The sequence below is a fragment of the Amblyraja radiata genome, chromosome 1, assembly GCF_010909765.2.
Source record: "Amblyraja radiata isolate CabotCenter1 chromosome 1, sAmbRad1.1.pri, whole genome shotgun sequence".
Taxonomy (NCBI): Eukaryota; Metazoa; Chordata; class Chondrichthyes; order Rajiformes; family Rajidae; genus Amblyraja; species Amblyraja radiata.
This window is the reverse complement of record NC_045956.1, coordinates 139,299,392-139,319,363: the sequence shown is the minus strand read 5'-3', so window position 1 is coordinate 139,319,363 and position 19,972 is coordinate 139,299,392. Positions and strand designations below refer to the sequence as shown.

General features: G+C 43.1%; 1 protein-coding gene across 3 annotated transcripts in view; it reads right to left on the bottom strand.

Moving 5' to 3' along the window:
* Nucleotides 1-19,972, bottom strand: part of LOC116979710 (probable E3 ubiquitin-protein ligase HERC1) — a 283,689-nt gene that overhangs the window by 224,086 nt on the left and 39,631 nt on the right. For all 3 annotated transcript variants that reach the window (XM_033031434.1, XM_033031451.1, XM_033031442.1), the window contains exons 2-4: nt 18,078-19,018; nt 14,662-14,757; nt 3,118-3,297 (exon numbers count right to left, since the gene is read on the bottom strand). In XM_033031434.1, coding sequence (XP_032887325.1) covers nt 3,118-3,297; nt 14,662-14,757; nt 18,078-19,004 — 1,203 coding nt within the window. In that variant the 5' untranslated portion in view covers nt 19,005-19,018. The remainder of the gene's footprint in view (nt 1-3,117; nt 3,298-14,661; nt 14,758-18,077; nt 19,019-19,972) is intronic.

Below are 19,972 nucleotides of genomic sequence, written 5' to 3'. Positions count from 1 at the left end.
TTCTCTGGTCTGATGAAACCAATATTGAACTCTTTGGCCTGAATTCCAAGCGTCACTTCTGGAGGAAACCAGGCACCGCTCATCACCTGGCCAATACCTTACCTAAGGTGAACCACGGTGGTGGCAGCATCATGCTGTGGGGATGTTTTTCAGCGGCAATGTCTGTCAATGTCCTTGAGTGGCCCAGCCAGAGCCCGGACTTGAACCTGATCGAACATCTCTGGAGAGACCTAAAAATAACGCTCCCCATCCAACCTGACAGAGCTTGAGAGGATCCGCAGGGAAGAATAGGAGAAATTACCCAAATACAGGTGTGCCAAGCTTGTAGCGTCATACCCAAGAAGACTTGAGGCTTGGGTATCGTTGCCAAAGGTGCCTCAACAAACTACTGAGTAAAGGTCTGAATACTTATGTAAATGTGATATTTCAGTAATTTCTTTGTAAATTACTTTGCAAAAATTTCAAAACACCTGTTTTCACTTTTTTATTATGGGGTTTTGTGTGTAGATTGACGATTAAAAAAAAGAATTTAATCCATTTTAAAATAAGGCTGTAACGTAACAAAACATGGAAAAAGTGAAGGGATCTGAATACTTTCTGACCTGCACTGTATTTATAGTTGTGCTTCTTGATGTATCAGTCTGTGAGTCTGATCCTGAAACTACGCCAAAACGGTACACGATAGCGCTACAATTTATAATGTCTACAATGGCCCACCTTACTCACCATTGTCCTGTGGTGTGCTGTATCACATTTTGTTCAGATCGATGGTATATTTTACAAGTTATTCACATTTTAAACTTTACAAAAACCACTTTGACAAAAATCTCTTCCATCTGCACTGGCCGTTAGCAGCGTATGACGTCACAATGGGATCTCATTTACATAAACTGCCGGAGAGCAGTGTTCCACCCCACAATGACATCACAATGGGATCTCATTTACATTTAAAAAACATTGCAGCTTCCACCTCACAGTGGTAGGGAAGGGAGAGGGGTTATGGAGGGAGGGAGTGATTGAGGGTAGGGGAAAGGAGATGTAGGGAGAGGTGAGGGAGGGAGTGGGGGAGGGGAGGAGAGGGGAAAGGAGGGCGAAAAGGAGGGGGAGGGAGTGCTGGAGGATGAGGGGGAATGTAGGAGGATAGGGGTAGGAAGAGGGATGGCGAGGTGCAGTTGGGGTGCGTTGCCGTGATTAGCGTCACAACGGGGATCTCTGGCATCACAACGGGAACCCGTCAGCCATGCCTGCGCAGTTGGGGGCTATGGGTGAGTGTTGGAATATTGCGTCGGGGACCAACCCTCCCGTGTGACAGGCCCACTTGGTCTAGTAACTAATAAAATCTATCAATCATTTTTCCATGTGCCAAACGATTTTCTCTCAGCTGTACCTGCAGCCGAGTTTTATGCATTGTAGCAGATATTAAATAAATTGTTTCCTCCGTGCTCCCGTCACAACTCATTTAATGAAACCATCTTTCATCCTACGAGGTAAGTGAGAGAGAGAAAATGACCAAGACTGTCAAAGAAAATTCTCTTCTCCTTGGACATTTTTAGTTCATGGTTAATGAAGCTGAAATTAATTTTATTCAAGTTGGAATACATGGTAGGCTCATGACCGCGATGAAGGGACAGATCGGGGACATACTTCTGAATGGATTTCCCGTTGCCTTAAAGTAAAAGCAAACATTAGGAAGTAAAAGAATAATTATTCAAACTGCAAGAAAATAAAAAGTGGTGTTTGATAAGACCTGTTCTAGGACAGCTATTAATCATAATTTATCTTAATGATTTGAGTTTGGAAATAATTTCCACAGCAGTGGGACTGGTTGATTAAGATAATGGAGGCAGGTGTGTGCTATTACATAAGAGGAATGAAAAGTAATACAGTAGAAAATTTGCAGTTTGAAAATGCGTCGACTCTTCACTCACTCCTTAAAAAGTGTGAATGGAATAGAAGTACAAAGGGGATCCATGTTCTTCCTGTTTGATATTAGCAGCCTTGGCTGTAAAGCCACAGCCTTGAACCATCAAAGCAAATGCTCAAAGCACAATTCCACTAAAATTCAAGTTGAAATGCAGTGAAGAAATTGAATGAAAATAAATAATTGAAAAAAAACTGAATGTTACAGGTAACGACATAAGGAAATGCAGATATTGGTTTACAAAAAAAGACACGGTGTTGATGTAACCTAGTGGGTCAAACTGCATCTCTGGTTTAGTGATAGGAGTTTTTGATTGGCAAGGGCCAGAGATGAAAAGACAAAGTGTGAGATAAGCCAAATTTGCGCCTCTTCTATCCTTATTTCACACAATTTTGTGTTTTCAGTTCTAGCCTATGCCAAACCAGCTGCCAATTAACACCCCCCCCCTCCCCTTTCACCTGTATCCACTTGCAAAACTTTGTGTTGCCCCCACCTCCCTTCCAGCTTTCTCCCCCCCCATCACAATCAGACCAAAGAAGGGTCCCAACTTGAAACATCACCTGTCCGGAGATGTTCTCCAGAGATGCTGCCTGACCTGCTGTTACCCCAGCACAAGAGATTTTTTTTTCAAAATTATTGGTAGCTTTTAACATTGAATATGTGTTAATGCACTAAATACAAAGGTTATTGAACTATAATCTGGAGTCAACAAAAGTACAACTCATCAAAACTAGATAAAAGGGTAGATTTTTAAAATATATATTTAAAAGCCCACCATGGTTTATTCTTTCTAACAGTAACCTATTGCAGATGCAGTTCACTATGTATATTAACCATGAAAATCATCATAAATTAGGGCAGTTTATTCATACAGGCAAAAACAGAAGGCAGGTAATTAACATAGTGAGAGGGAAGGAATAGTATATACATATCATCGCTGCAACATAAATATTTCAGTAACAAAACAATAACGACGAATGAAATATTCATGTTCAGTAAAATCAACTCAAATAAATGTGGTAGCCAAAAATGCTGGAGAAACTCAGCGGGTGAGGCAGCATCTATGGAGCGAAGGAAATAGGCAACATTTCGGGTCGAAACCCTTCTTCAAATAAAGGTGGTGTGGGTTATCTAAATTTAGCTTTCAAATTATAATTTATATCAAAAATTAGCCAACAATTCTCCCAATTACTTACTGTCTTTGCATTAGTAAATCCATGTGCTAATTTGGGTTGTAAGATTTTCTCCAGGGTCCCTTCTGCTAATTGATGGCTGCTGTTGCTTCCCCAGACATACACAGCACTTGTTTCACTGTCATGACTTTGAGAGTTATGAGAACTGGTACTGCAGAGGCAATCTAATGCTAAATTGCAAATCTGTAAATAAGAAAAGATAACACAAAAATCATATTACACATATTTGGCAACTATTTTCTCAAAATTTCCTGCCTCTTTAGAGATCTGTATACAATACAATACAATATTTATTGTCATTTGAACCTCAGTGAGGCTCAAACGAAACACTGTTTCTACAGCCATACAAACAAAAAACGATTCATACTAGACACACAACCAATTTAATTCACACAAACATCCATCACAGTGAACCTCCTCCTCACTGTGATGGAAGGCAAAGTCTCTTCTCTCCCCTGCTCTCCATTTTTCTCCCGATGTTGCAGCCCCAGGCGGGCGATGGTAAGTCCCACGACCATTTTAGGCCGCGCCGGGCGATGTACGGCCCCGCTCCAGGCCCAAAAGCCACAATGTTGGAGCCCCCGGCGGGCGCTGGAATGTCCTGCGGCCATTAAAGCCGCGCCGGGCGATATACATGAATTGCTAAGTTCCTCTTTGTGTCTTTTGGACCTGTGCCATTAATACCACATTGCCGCTTCGCACATCACACATCATTATTTTGTCACGTCTGTTTTGTCACATGTGTGTGGTGCTAAGCAAGTATGCTGCATCTGTTTTCATCAAGAAGGTCATAGATGATAGTGTGATCAGTGTGGAGAATACTAATATGCAAGAGCAGATTGAGATTAAGGAGGAAGAGGTGTTGGTTCTCTTCAAGAGCATTAAGGTGGATAAATCTGGTAGGATTTATCATGATTATCGAGAGAGGCAAGAAAGGAGATTGTGGGCGCCTTGACAAAGATCTGCATCTTCTCTAGCCATAGGTGAAGTCCTGGAGGATCTGAGAGAAGCTACTGTGTTCCTTTATTTAAGAAGTAGAGAGAATCCAGGGAATTACAGGCCAGCGAGCCTCATGTCTGTGGTAGGGAAGCTATTGGAGAGGATAGAATGTACTCCCACTTGGAAGATTATGGGGTAATTAGAGACAATCAGCTTGGGTTTGTACATGGCAGGTCATGTCACTAACTTGATCAAGTTTTTTGAGGTGGTGATGAAAGACATCAATGAATGTAGGGCAGTGAATGCTGCCTATATGGATTCTGGGGAGGCATTTGATAAGGTACGATACGATACGACTTTATTTATCCCAGGAGGGAAATTAGACTGCCAACAGTCATAAAACACAATGAGATACATGAAACATGAAATTAAAGTGACGAGTCCAGGATTGGGGATGTGTAAAGATTGGGGAGGAGGGGGGGGGGGGGGGGGGGGGGGGGAGGGGGAAGGGGGAAGGGGAGTCAGTTTAATCCACGACAGAAAGGTGAGTAGTTGTACAGTTTGATAGCCACAAGGAAAAAGAATCTCCTGTGGCATTCTGTGTTAATTCTTGGTGGAACCAGTCTGTTGCTGAAGGCGCTCCTCAGGTTGGCCAATGTGTCATGGAGGGGGTGAGCTGTATTATCCAAGACGTTCCGCAGTTTGAGGGACATCCTCCCCTCCAAGACAATCTCCAGTGAATCCAACTCCACCCCATGACGGAGCCAGCCTTCCTGGTGAGCTTGTTAATTCTGTTGGAGTCCATAGCCTTCACTCTGCTACCCCAGCACACGACAGCGAAGATGGCACTGGCCACCACTGATAGAGCATATACATTGAGAGAGCTGAGCCTTCTCATAAAGTACAGACGGCTCTGTCCCTTCTTATACAATGCCTCGGTATTCCTAGACCAGTCCAGTTTACTGCAAGTAAACTGCACATCCACACCCCTGAAGGAGACAGTGGACAGGGGTATTCCTCTCCTCCTAAAGTCCACCACTAACTCCTTAGTCTTGTCGGTGTTGAGCTGTAGGTGATTCAGCCCACAATTGCAGTCATCCGAAAACTTCTGCAGGTGGCAGGAATTCGGGTTATATCTGAAGTCTGAGGTGTATATAGTGAACAGGAAGGGTGAGGACTGTCCCCTGTGGGGCCCCTGTTTTGCTCACTACCATGTCCGAGACATAGTTCTGTAGCCTGACATACTGTGGTCGTCCAGTCAGGTAGTTGGTTTGTAGTCATTGGAAGGGCTGGGACATGTCCTCTTTGGTACAGGAATCAGGCAGATGTCGTCCACATCACAGGAACCCTCTCCAGGCTCAGGTTCAGGTTGAAGATATGCTGGAGTACTCCGCACAACTGGCTGGCACATGCCTTGAGTATTCTAGGGCTAACACCATTGGGACATGTGGCTTTGCCTGAACGGAGTCTGCTCAGCTCTTTCCTCACCTGCTCAGCCTTGATGGTGAGGTGCCTCCAGTCTAAAAAATAACCTTCCACCACCATCCTCTGCCTCCTGCAATGAAGCCAATTCTGTATCTAGTTAGCTAGCTCTCCCTGGATCCCTACAAATAACAATTTACCATGACTCATGTTTCATATCCTTAAGACATTTTCTTAATCCGAGTTGCCATTAACCCTCCTATTCCATGAATCCAAGTTTCACCAGCCAGTGTGATAAAGACAGAAAATCCAGCAGTTTACATCTATTCCATTCGTTCAAGTTCAAGTGAGTTTATTGTCATGTGTCCCTGATAGGACAATGAAATTCACTCCATTCTTCAGTTATTTTCTCTTTAAACCAGTTATAATCTTCTTCCTTGATTATTTTTTCAAAAACCTTATTGACAAATGACAATGAAGCAGCCTGCCGTCCCTACAAATGTTCTAACACATTCATTCTGGAATAAAAATGTCACATTTGGCATTATCAATTTATTTGGTGCCTTCTATGCACTTAAGGAGTTTGCAAGATTATGGCCATCTCCAGTTCCATGTCCTTCAGCAACCAGGCATGTAAGCCATCTGGAAGAGGCAATTTACCGCTCTGAGAATAAGTAGCATGTTCTGGAAAGGCTATCAGATTTTACTCCGTCCATTACATCCAACAATATTTAGTCAGCAACCAGTTTTATAAATTAATCTTGATATAATATATTGATTAGATATGCTACGTCATTTAGCCATGTATCAGTGTCACCTCTCATAAAACAACGTGACACGCTGCATTCCCATTCACCTGTTCATATAATAAATGTTATTAACCTGCATGAATGCTCTCTGAAATGTACTCAAATACAGTTACTTTAGTTGTCCTGCTGACAAAGTATTAAATATTCAGATAATTTCAATTTTGCTTCATAGAAACATAGAAAATAGGTGCAGGAGTAGGCCATTCAGCCCTTTGAGCCAGCACCGCCATTCAATATGACCATGGCTGATCATCCAAATTCAGTACCCCGTTCCTGCTTTTCCCCCCATATCCCTTGATTCTGTTAGCCGAAGAGCTAAATCCATCTCTCTTGAAAACATCCAGTGAATTGGCCTCCACCGCCTTCCATGGCAGAGAATTCCACAGATTCACTAATTTCTGGGTGAAAATGTTATTCCTCATCTCAGTTCTAAATGGCCTACCCCTTATTCGTAAACTGTGACCCCCTGGTTCTGGACTCCACCAACATGGGGAACATTTTTCCTGCATCTAGCCTGCCCAATCCCTTAAGAATCCCTTATATGTTTCTATAAGATTCCCTCTCATCCTTCTAAATTCCAGTGAATACAAGCTCAATCAACCCATTCTTTCCTCATATGTTAGTCCCGCCATCCCGGGAATTAACCTGGTGATCCTACTACGCTGCATTCCCTCAATAGCAAGCATGTCCTTCCTCAAATTAGGAGACCAAAACTGCAGGTCTCACCAGGGCCCTGTACAGGTGAGGTCTCACCAGGGCCCTGTACAACTGCAGTAGGACCACCTTGCTCCTAAACTCAAATCCTCTCGCAATGAAGGCCAACATGCTATTAGCTTTCTTCACTGTCTGCTGTATCTGTATGCTTACCTTCAGTGACTAATGTATAAGCACACCCCGGTCTCGTTGAAACTCCCCTTTTCCTAATCTGACACCATTCAGATAATAATCTGCCTTGCTGTTCTTGCCACCAAAGTGGATATCTTCACATTTATTACACTGCATCTGCCATGCATCTGCCCATTCACCCAATCTATCCAAGTCACCCTGCAGCCTCATAGCATCCTCCTTGCTGCTCGCTCTGCCACCCAGCTTTGTGTAATCCACAAACTTGGAGATGTTACATTTAACTTCCTCGTCTAAATCGTTAACATATATTGTAAATAATTGTGGTCCCAGCACCGACCTTGCGGCACCTCACCAATCACTGCCTGCCATTCTGAAAAGGACCCATTAATTCCTACTCTTTGCTTCCTGTCTGCCAATTAGTTCTCATACGTCAATACCCGACCCCCAATACCACGTGCTCTATTTTTGCACACTAAGCTCTTGTGTGGAACCTTGTCAAAGTCTTTGTGAAAGTCCAGGTACACCACATCCACTGGCTCTCCCTTATCCATTCTACAGTTACATCCTCAAAAATTTCAAGAAGATTAGTAAGCATGATTTTCCCTTCATAAATCCATGCTGACTTTGTCCAATCCTGTCACTGCTTTCCAAATGCGCTGCTATCAATCTTTAATCATTGACTCAAGCATCTTCCCTACTATCGATGTAAGGCTAATTGGTCTATAAATCCCTGTTTTCTCTCTCCCTCCTTTCTTAAAAAGTGGGGTAAATTGGCTACCCTCCAGTCCACAGGTCCACAGGAACTGATCCAGAGTCGAGAGAACGCTGAAAAATGACCACCAAAGGAGCCACGATTTCTAGGGCCACCTCCTTAAGTACTCTGGGATGCAGACCATCAGGCTCTGGAGATTTATCTGCGTTCAGTCCCTACAGTTTACCTAACATAATTTCCTGACTAATGTGGATTCCCTACAGTTCCCCCCTCCCACGAGATCCTTTGTTCCCTAGTATTTCTGGGAAATTGTTTGTGTCTTCCTTAGGGAAGGCAAAATCTTTTTACTCGTTTAACTGGTCTGCCATTTCCTTGTTTCCCATTATAAATTCAGCTGTTTCTGACTGTAAGGGACCTACATTTGTCTTCACTAATCCTTTCCTCTTCACATATCTATAAAAGCTTTTACAGTCAGTTTTTGTATTCCCCGCAGCTTTCTTTCATGCTCTATTTCCCCCCTTAATTAATTATTTTCCCCCTCTTAATTATTTAATTAACCCCTTTGTTGAATTATAAATTTCTCCCAGTCCTCTGGTTTGCTGCTTCCTCTGGGCAATATATATGCCTCTTCCTTGGATTTAACACTATCGTTAATTTCCCTCGTTTGAGCCGCCTCCCTGTTTTATTATTTCGCCAGACAGGCAACAGAATTGGAGTACTAATTCAGCAATGTGTGGCTCACACAGGCCAATTCATTACGATGCAACAGGCTAGAAGTTATGGATTCCAATCCACATGCAAAAATGCAGGCATGGTTTCAATTACCAATGCTTCCAATTAAAGGAAGCCACAAGTGTGACAATTAGGCACCAAATTTAGCAGAGGTACCTTCCCTTTACTGTGTCAATTCATATCAGAGCACCGGTCTCCAAGTGCAGTGTACAGTAATAATAATAATAATAATAATGGATGGGATTTATATAGCGCCTTTCTAGAATACTCAAGGCGCTTTACATCGCATTATTCATACACTCCTCAGTCACACTCGGTGGTGGTGAGCTACTTCTGTAGCCACAGCTGCCCTGGGGCAGACTGACGGAAGCGTGGCTGCTAATCTGCGCCTACGGCCCCTCCGACCACCACCAATCACTCACACACATTCACACACAAGCAAAGGTGGGTGAAGTGTCTTGCCCAAGGACACAACGACAGTATGCACTCCAAGCGGGATTCGAACCGGAATATCTGCAGAGTATACTGCATAGTACACTGCAGAGTATACTACAGCAAATGGTGCATGTTGCATGTGGTGCTTTGGCAACAAGTGGATACGGGAATGTATGGCCTTAAACTTTTTAGATAGATTTTATATTGATACCGTTTAATTAGAAAAGAGAACTTGAGTAGAGAAGAAAATTTAGAAAAAAAACCTGGTATTAAAGTGTGAACAGCACAGGAATTTACAGAAGAGGTTTTTGTTATAAATGCTTATTAAGTACTAAATGAACATTTTCTAACGTTAAACATTTAGAAATTAATTGATGTTAAAGATAATTAAGGCAGGGGATCAGGAAAGGAAAAATAGAATAACTGAGTAAATTTATTTTCAATAGATGCAAATTCAGCAAAAGAGGAAAATTAAAAACACGGGCATTGAGAGGATTAAAAAAATGCAACCTTCATCCTTCAAGATGAGAGCCAATTTAATCAACCTTTTTAATTTGCATCATACCACATGCAATTCCTCATTATTTCCCGCAACTTGTTGGCAGAGGGATGTGATGTTCCCTAATATTTCAGTAGAGATGATGGCCATTTGCCGTTTAAAAAAAAAAAAAATTCCCTCATAGCAAGAGTCCCATCTCAAAATGTCCATCATAAATGATAGAGACAATAGGTGCACGAAGCCATGTAGCCCTTCAAGCCAGAACCACCATTGAATGTGATAATGGCTGATCATCCGCAATCAGTACCCCGTTCCTGCCTTCTCCCCATATCCCCTGACTCAGCTATCTTCAAGAGCCCTAGCTAGTTCTCTCTTGAAAGTATCCAGAGAACCAGCCTCCACCGCCCTTTGAGGGAGAGAATTCCAAAGGCACAACTCTCTGTGTGAAAAAGTGTTTCCTCATCTCCATTCTAAATGGCTTAGCCCTTATTCTTAAAATGTGGCCCCTGGTTCTGGACTCCCCCAACATCGGGAACATTTTTCCTGCCTCTAACGTGTCCAATTCCTTAATAATCTTTTATGTTTCAACAAGATTCCCTCTCATCCTACTAAATTCCAGAGTATACAAGCCCATCCACTCCATTTCGCAGCATATGACAGTCCCGCCATCGCGGGAATTAACCTTGTGAGCCTACGCTGCACTCCCTCAATAGCAAGAATGTCCTTCCTCAAATTTGTTGACCAAAACTGCACACAATACTCCAGGTGTGGTCTCACTAGGGCACTGTACAACTACTCACTAGGGCACTAGACCTCTTTGCTCCTATACTCAACTTCTCTTGTTCTGAAGGCCAACATGCCATTCGTTTTCTTCACTGCCTGCTGTACCTGCATGCTTACTTTCATTGACTGATGAACAAGGGCCCCCAGATCTCGTTGTGCTTTCCCTTTTTCCCAACTTGACACCATTTAGATAATAATCTTCCTTCCTGTTTTTGCTACCTAAGTGGATAACCTCACATTTATCCACATTAAACTGCATCTGCCATGCATCTGCCCACTCACCCAAACTGTCCAAGTCACCCTGCATTCTTATAGTCTTATGGCTCCATATTCCCCTTTGTTCAACTGTAATAATGACACCTCCAATTTAGAAACATAGAAAATGGGTGCAGGAGGAGGCCATTCGTCCCTTCGAGCCAGCACAGCCATTCATTGTGATCATGGCTGATCGTCCCCAATCAATAACCCGCACCTGCCTTCTCCCCATATCCCTTGATTCCACTAGCCCCATGAGCTCTATCTAACTCTCTCATAAATCCATCCAGTGATTTGGCCTCCACTGCCCTCTGTGGCAGGGAATTCCACAAATTCACAACTCTCTGGGTGAAAAAGTTTTTTCTCACCTCAGTCTTAAATGGCTTCCCCTTTATTCTAAGACTGTGGCCCCTGGTTCTGGACTTGCCCAACATTGGGAACATTTTTCCTGCATCTAGCTTGTCCAGTCCTTTTATACGTTTCTATAACCCCTCATCCTTCTAAACGCCAATGAATACAAGCCTAGTCTTTTCAATCTTTCCTCATATGACAGTCCCGCCATCCCAGGGATCAATCTTGTGAACCTACGCTGCACTGCCTCAATCACAAGGATGTCCTTCCACAAATTAGGAGACCAAAACTGTATGCAATACTCCAGATGTAGTCTCACCAGAGCCCTATACAACTGCAGAAGAACCTCTCTACTCCTATACTGAAATCCTCTTGTTATGAAGGCCAACATTCCATTAGCTTTCTTCACTGCCTGCTGTATCTGTAAGCCAACTTTCAGTGACCGGTGTACAAGGACACCCAGGTCTCGCTGTACCTCCCCCTTACCTAACTTAACCCCATTGAGATAATAATCTGCCCCCTTGTTTTTGCCTCAAAGTGGATAACCTCCCATTTATCTATATTACTAGACCAAGTGCAGACCCGTTGGGTCTGTTCCCCCAACGTGCGGTTGTGGGGGGGGAGGCGACATGCAGCGTCACACACACTAACCACCCCACCCCCCCCCCCCCACCCCCCGCACTCACGCTAATTACCCCCCTTGATATTATATTAATATTATTAATTTGCTCCTTTTACCCCATAAACACCCTATCTACTGACGCATAGCCCCCAACTTGCAGTCACACCTAGAGAGGGGGGGGGGGGGGGCGGGTGTAGAGAGTGAGGGCAGAGAGAGAAGGGGCAGAGACAGAGAGAGAGACACAGAGAGAGGGGCAAGTTAAATTGGATAGTTATATGGATGGGAAAGGAATGGAGGGTTATGGTCTGAGCGCAGGTATATGGGACTAGGGCAGATTATGTGTTCGGCACGGACTAGAGGGGTCGAGATGGCCTGTTTCCGTGCTGTAATTGTTATATGGTTATATGGTTATAGGGGGTGGAGAGGAGGAGAAAAGGGAGGGTGGGTGAGGGGGGAAAGGTGGGGGAGGAGGGGAGGAGAGAGAGAGGGTGAGAGTGAGGGGAAGAAAGAGGGGGTGCTGAGAGGGGGGTGAGGGGGAGAGGTGGGCAGCAGGGAGGGGGAGGTAGGGGGGAGGGTGGAGGGAAGAGGGTAGGGGGTGTGGAGGGGAGGGGGTTTAAGGGAGGGAGGGAGGGTGGGGAGGGGATGGAGGGCGAGGGGGGAGGAGAGAGGGGGAGGGGAGGGGGGATGAGAGAGGGGGATGAGAGAGGGGGAGGAGAGAGGGGGAGGAGAGAGGGGGAGGAGAAGGGGGGAGGAGAGGGGGGGAGGAGAGGGGGGGAGGAGAGGGGGGGGAGGAGAGGGGGGGGAGGAGAGGGGGGGAGGAGAGGGGGGGGGAGAGGGGAAAGAGGGGGAGAGAGAGGGTGTGCTGAGGGGAGGGGGATAGGTGGGGAGCAGGGAGGGTGGAGGGAAGGGGGTAGGGGTGTGTGGAGGGGAGGGGAGGGGGTTTAGGGGAGGAAGAGGAGAAGGGGAGAGGAGAGGGGGGAGAGGAGAGGGGGGAGAGGAGAGGGGGGGAGAGGAGAGGAGATGGGGGAGAGGGGGGGAGAGGAGAGGGGGGGATAGGAGAGGGGGGGGATAGGAGAGGGGGGGGGAGAGGAAATGGGGGAGAACCTAAAAAACATTTTAGAACCAAAAAAGACACATTCTGCAAGCATTGTAGAACCAAAAGAGACACTTTTTGCAAACATTTTAGAACCAATAAACACTTTTTGCAAACATTTTAGAACCAATAGACACATTCTGCAAGCGTTTTAGAACCACTAAGGACACTTACATTTGAGTAGACATGTGTTCAGTGTTATTCACAGCTCAGAGAAACGTGACCCTCTGCCTTCCTCCATCTTGATGAGAGACTGATTGAGGCACACCACTTCCTGGTTTTATAGTCCCTCACCCCTGCCGCCAGCGAGGGCAGCAGAGAGAATGGGGAATTTTGTAAAATCATTAATATCTCTGTCATTTTTCATTGACGGGAAAAATCCACAGCACACATACGGCGGAGGGGGGCTCTGAGCAAGGTGGCCAAAAATGACGGCCGTAGGTGGCGGCGTTCTCTCGGAAATCGCAGCACAGATGGCCAAAACCGGTCAAGAACAGATAGATAGATAGATAGATAGATAGATAGATAGATAGATAGATAGATAGATAGATAGATAGATAGATAGATAGATAGATACTGCATCTGCCCACTCACTTAATCTGTCCAGGTCACCCTGTAACCTCCTAACATCCTCTTCACAGTTCACACTGCCACCCAGCTTTGTGTCATCCACAAACTTGCAAGTGTTGCTCCTAATTCCCTCTTTCAAATCATTCATATATATGGTAAACAGTTGCAGCCCCAACACCGAGCCTTGCGGCACTCCACTCGCCACTGCCTGCCATTCTAAAAAGGACTCATTCACTCCTACTCTTTGCTTCCTGTCTGTCAACCAATTTTCTATCCACGTCAACACCCCACCCCCAATACCATGTGCTCTAATTTTAGTCACCAGTCTCCCATGCGGGACCTTATCAAAAGCTTTCTGAAAGTCTAGATACACTACATCCACTGGCTCCCCTTCATTCATTTTACTTGTCACATCCTCAAAAAATTCCAGAAGATTAGTCAAGCATGATTTCCCTTTCATAAATCCATGTTGACTTGGACTAATCCTTTTACTGCTATCCAAATGCCCCATTATTACCTCTTTAATAATTGACTCCAGCATCTTTCCCACCACCGAAGTCAGGATAACTGGTCTGTAATTCCCCGTTTTCTCTCTCGCTCCTTTCTTGAAAAGTGGGATAACATTAGCTATCCTCCAATCCACAGGAACTGATCCTGAATCTATTGAACATTGGAAAATGATCACCAATGCATCCACTATTTCTAGAGCCACCTCCCTGAGGACCCTGGGATGCAGACCATCAGGCCCAGGGGATTTCTCATCCTTCAGTCCCATTAGCCTACCCAATACTATTTCTCGCCTAATGAAAATTTCTTTCAGTTCCTCGACCCCCTTAGATCCTCTGTCCTCTAGTACTTCTGGGAGATTGTCTATGTCTTCCTTAGTGAAGACAGATACGAAGTAACTGTTCAACTCTTCTGCCATTTCCTTGTTCCCCATAATAATTTCACCCATATCTGCCTTCAAGGGACCCACATTTGACTTTGCTACTCTTTTTCCCTTAACATATCTAAAGAAGCTTTTACTGTCCTTCTTTACATTCCTGGCCAGCTTCCCCTCGTACTTCATCTTTTCAGCTTCTGTTGTCCTATGAAAGTTTCCCAATCCTCTGGCTTCCGGCTACTCTTTGCTGTGTTATACATCTTTTCTTTTAGTTTTATTCTATCCCGAACTTCACTTGTTAGCCACAGTTGCCTCCTACTCCCCTTAGAATCTTTCTTCCTTTTTGGAATGAATTTACCCTTCTCCCTCTCAAATTGTAGATTAAAACTTATATACACAATGCTCAGTCTTAGAACAATCCAATATATTATTTGAAGCCTGTTTCTGAGTTTACAAACAAAAAGTAAAAATCACATAATATCAGCAATCTAAAATAACTTCACATTAATAGCACTTAATTAGAAAAAGCCTGAAGCAATTTGCATCTACTTTAAAAGTGTACGATCAGATTACAAACTGGATGAAAAGTCACAAACCTCTTCAAAAAGACAAATTGCAGCATGCGATAGGGAACATAATCCATCCGGAGTTCTTTTTAGGTCTTGGTTTTGTAGATTTTCTTTATATGTATTCTAGAAGTTCAAACAGATAAATAATAGCACCATGGACAAATAGCATCTTTAAAAAACATGGAAATGTAAATTACATAAATAGGGTAATGGGAGAAAGCAAGGTTTTGTACATAGTTGGATTAAGATTCACATTTTCAGAAGATTTGTTTTAAGTGCAGTTGGGTTTGCCCATGATTGAACGAATATACATGACCAATAAATGTAGAAATATAGTTAAGATAGACACAAAATGCTGGAATAACTCAGCGGGCCAGGCAGCATCACTGGGGTGAAGGAATGGGTGGCGTTTTGGGTTGGGGCCCTTTTTGGTCTCGACTTGAAATGTCACCCATCCCTTCTATCCAAAGCCTGTCCCGCACTGAGTTACTCCAGCATTTTGTGTTCAAATGGGAAGAAATGTATACTCTTTGTTGAAAATGCAGCTAATACTTGTTTTTAATTTATTTATAATGAGACTTTCATCTCCCTTTAAGAATGTTCCAAAGACGCTAAAGTAATTTTGAAAGATCCCCACTTCTGGGCCATGCCTTCTGCACACTGCTACCATTTGGCAGGATGCACAGAAGCCTGAAGTCATACACTACCAGGTTCAGGAACAGCTACATTCCTACAATGATCGGGTTCTCACAACTAACATGTTCTTGCACCAACCCACGCACCCCTAATCCTACCTCGACAATGGTATACTGCAGACTGCCCCTGGCACTACCATGAACTCATTTTTATTAAATTATGTCTTGCAGACTATTTTTTATTTTTAGTGTCTTGCAGAATGTTGTATAATTTTACTTTTGTATATTTGTCTGATTCTATGTGCCTCTGAATCTTCTGCAAGCAAGATTTTAATTGTGCCTGTACCTAACTGTACTTGTGCATATGATAAACTCAAATGGATTTGTTTTAAAGGAAACATAGCCATTTGGCATGAAGCAAGGCTCTACTACATAACCTGTTTTAGTGCTGAGTGAGATAAATATTGAGCAGGACATCAACGTGCCTGGAAGACAGAGAGAAAATCTTATCCAAATTTACAAAATACTCAGGGCAAAGTTTTAGAAAATGGGTGTGTCATTCAGGACTGAGATGAAGATACATGTCTTCACTCAGAGGGTGGTGAACTGGAATTCTCTTTTTTCAGTGGGTTGTGGAGGCTTAGTCATTGCATTCAGAAATTGATATTATGAAAATTAAAGGTTATCGGGAAAGTGCTGGAAATTGGCCATGAGGTGGAAGATCAACCCCATTCTTAATGATAGGTTCAAAAGAGAGGAAAAAGAAGAATTGAAATTTATCTGTGACCAGTGGTGTTGCATAGCAATTACTTGGACAAAAATGTAGATGTAGATTAGTAAGTTTGTGCATGACACAAAGATTTGTGGAGTTGTGGATAGTGAGGAATGTTTATGGATACAGCCGGATATATATCAGTTCTAGAAATGGCAGATGGAGTTCAATCCAGACTAGTGTGAGGCCCGCACTTTGGCAAGTTAAATGTAAGAAGAAGTATACAATAAAAGGCAAGATGTTTAAAAGCATTGATGTACACAGGGGGCTCGGGTCGCAGGTCCATAGCTCCCTGAATGTGGCACACAAGTAGATAGGGCGATAAAGAATGTTTTCATCAATGGGTAACCATATATAACCATATAACAATTACAGCACGGAAACAGGCCATCTCGACCCTTCTAGTCCGTGCCGAACACGTATTCTCCCCTAGTCCCATATACCTGCGCTCAGACCATAACCCTCCATTCCTTTCCCGTCCATATAACTATCCAATTTATTTTTAAATGATAAAAACGAACCTGCCTCCACCACCTTCACTGGAAGCTCATTCCACACAGCCACCACTCTCTGAGTAAAGAAGTTCCCCCTCATATTACCCCTAAACTTCAGTCCCTTAATTCTCAAGTCATGTCCCCTTGTTTGAATCTTCCCTACTCTCAGTGGGAAAAGCTTATCCACGTCAACTCTGTCTATCCCTCTCATCATTTTAAAGACCTCTATCAAGTCCCCCCTTAACCTTCTGCGCTCCAAAGAATAAAGCCCTAACTTGTTCAACCTTTCTCTGTAACTTAGTTGCTGAAACCCAGGCAACATTCTAGTAAATCTCCTCTGTACTCTCTCTATTTTGTTGACATCCTTCCTATAATTAGGCGACCAAAATTGTACACCATACTCCAGAATTGGCCTCACCAATGCCTTGTACAATTTTAACATTACATCCCAACTTCTATACTCAATGCTCTGATTTATAAAGGCCAGCACACCAAAAGCTTTCTTTACCACCCTATCTACATGAGATTCCACTTTCAGGGAACTGTGCACAGTTATTCCCAGATCCCTCTGTTCACCTGCATTCTTCAATTCCCTACCATTTACCATGTGCGTCCTATTTTGATTTGTCCTGCCAAGATGTAGCACCTCACACTTATCAGCATTAAACTCCATCTGCCATCTTTCAGCCCACTCTTCCAACTGGCATAGAACAGTCAGGAAGTTGGATAACATTAGTGTAGTGTATACAAAACATTATGAAAAAGGATATGGAGGCTTTGGAGAAAGTGCACAAGAGGTTCATCAGGATGCTATCAAGGTTAGAGTGGATTAGCTATAAAGAGGGGTTGAACAGACTTGGATTATTTTTTACTGGAGTGGAGGTTGAGGGGAGACCTGGTAGAAATTTGTATAAGGACAGAGTAGACAGTCTTTTTCTCAGGGTAGAAATGTCAAATACTTCATGGCATAACATTAAGGTGAAAGGGGGAAAAATTAAAGGAGTTGTGATTTTAAACCAGATAATGGTAGGTGCCTGGAATGCTTGTTTGGGAGGGTGGTGGAAGCAAATACAATAGCAGTATTTTGGAGGTTTTTAGAAAGGAATGTGAACATAGAGGCAATGGAATGACACGCAGGTAGATGGGGTTTGTTTACTTTGGTATCATGGTCAGCACAGATATTGTGGACTGAGGGTCCTGTTCCTGTGCCTCATTGTTCTATGTTCTACATAAATGTAAAAAAAACTTTTTTTAAAACTGGCTAATTTGAACCAGTAGACAATTCAGTATTTTTTCAAACAAATATTATCTTTGAAACTAGCTTTTTTTGCATCCCATTGAATTTAGTTACTTTTCAATAATTTTCCTCTCAAATATAATTTACAAGCAATTACCAGTAATTCTACCACATGAAAACTTTTATTTTGAATGAAGCATGGGAAAGCAATAAGTTTTACAAATCAGAAAATAGTGCATCAATTACTAATTCTAAATCAATACCTGCTCACATTTGAAAAAAAACAATTATGTTATCAAACTCACTGAAGAATGTTTCAGTTGTTCCAATGATTTTAAAAAACAATCATATCCAATCATTCCTTCTTTTTCTGGTTCAAAGGGTGTTTTGGTAGCAGCGGTAGAAGCTGCCAATGCAACTTCAATCCACTCAAGTAGGAACTTCAATGAACCACGCTGGACTGCAAGACCCAATAATAGCTCTGCAGCCAATCTTCGCCCTTCGTTATCAGCTCCTGAACTAGGCATGGTCATCTTCTTCAGAAATGTTGTAACTTGTGCAAGGCAGTCCAAACCAACTTGTGGGATTTTGTTTTCATTTGCCAGAGACAGGGGAGGTAGAGAATTGATAATTGTGCAGGCTGTGCACAGAACATCATTGCACAAGCTCAAGCTTGGATCTATCTTCGATTGTTGCCAATTTTGTTGAATTAGTGCAAAAAGCAGACTCAGACCAGTCTTCACTCCCATTTCTATTAGAACATCAGTACCAGATTTTATTATTTTATTCCTGGCCAACATATCATCTAGATTTAATCTGCTGTCAGAACTCTGCCTTTGTACTTGACGTTCTGGTCTGAACCGATCATGGTACTTGTGAGAAAGTGCGTAGAATATCCTCTGAAGTGACACCAAGCGCATGTGTAAGGCAACAGCAAAAGGTGAATTTCCAAAGACCGTCCTGGCCAAATTTTGTTGGCTGTTAAGCAGTGCAGAGAGATAGCGCTCACGTTCTTCCACAGCTGAAGATTCATGTTCAAAATCGGGCAATCTTGGACCTATCAGATGTTGCGCTTGTTGAGATATTCCTACCACTTCTTTGTTTTGGAGTAGCTTTTCATATAATGTGGAGGCACCTTCTCTTGTGGCTATAGACTCACTGTCTTCTAAGGCCCAGGAACTGTTCAGGTGTTCAAGCCACTTTAGTATTACATTTGTCGGACATGTAACCATTTTATATTGTTGATCTGGAAAGAGAGAAATATATTAGTCTTATTTCTGCAAGCCCCTCTTTTACACACGGTACAATACCATTACAGCATGTGTTGACAAAGGGTCTCTAACCTGAAACATTAATTTTGTTTCTCCTTCCAGTTATTGCCTGACCTGCAAAATATTTTCAGCATTTTCCACTTTACTTGAGATTGCCAGCATCTGCTTTTTTATGTACAGGAAGGAACTGCTGATGCTGGTTATACACCGAAAGTAGACAAAAAATGTTGGAGTAACTCAGCGGGACAGGCAGCATCTCTGGAGAGAAGGAATGGGTGACATTTTGGGTCTCGACCTGAAACATCACCCCTGTCCCATTGAGTTACTTCTGCTATTTCTATTTTCACTTTTACTATAGGATTTACTATATTGTACATATTGATAAAACACAATTTAACTGCATTTTAAACTTTTAAATTTAGAGACACATCTGGTCAAATATCTTTATGCTGGTTTTTATGGTTCATTCTTGTTTCCGTCCACCAAATCTCCTCTTCTTGTTAGCATATCTATATTACTAAAAGTCTGATCTTGACTGCTTTTGACTCGCTGTGCAATGATTTCCGAGAGAAAGCCGCCACCTACGGCCGTCATTTTTGGCCACCATGCTCAGAGTCCCCCTCCGCCTTCCGGGACCGGAGGATTTTTCCCATCGATGAAAAATCAGAGAAATATTAATGTTTTAAAAGTTTGCCATTCTCTCTGCTGCCCCTGCTGGTGGGAGGGGGAGGGGCTATAAAACCCAGAAGTGGCGTACCTCACTCAGTCGCTGCAAGATGGAGGAAGCCAGAGGGTCACGTCTTTCTGAGCAACACTGAACACATGCCTACTCAACTGTGAGTGCCCTTAATGTGGTTTGAAAATGAAAATATGGTTGGTTTGAGGTAAAAATGCTCTGCAAATGGTTGTTTGGGTGCTTTGGGATGAAG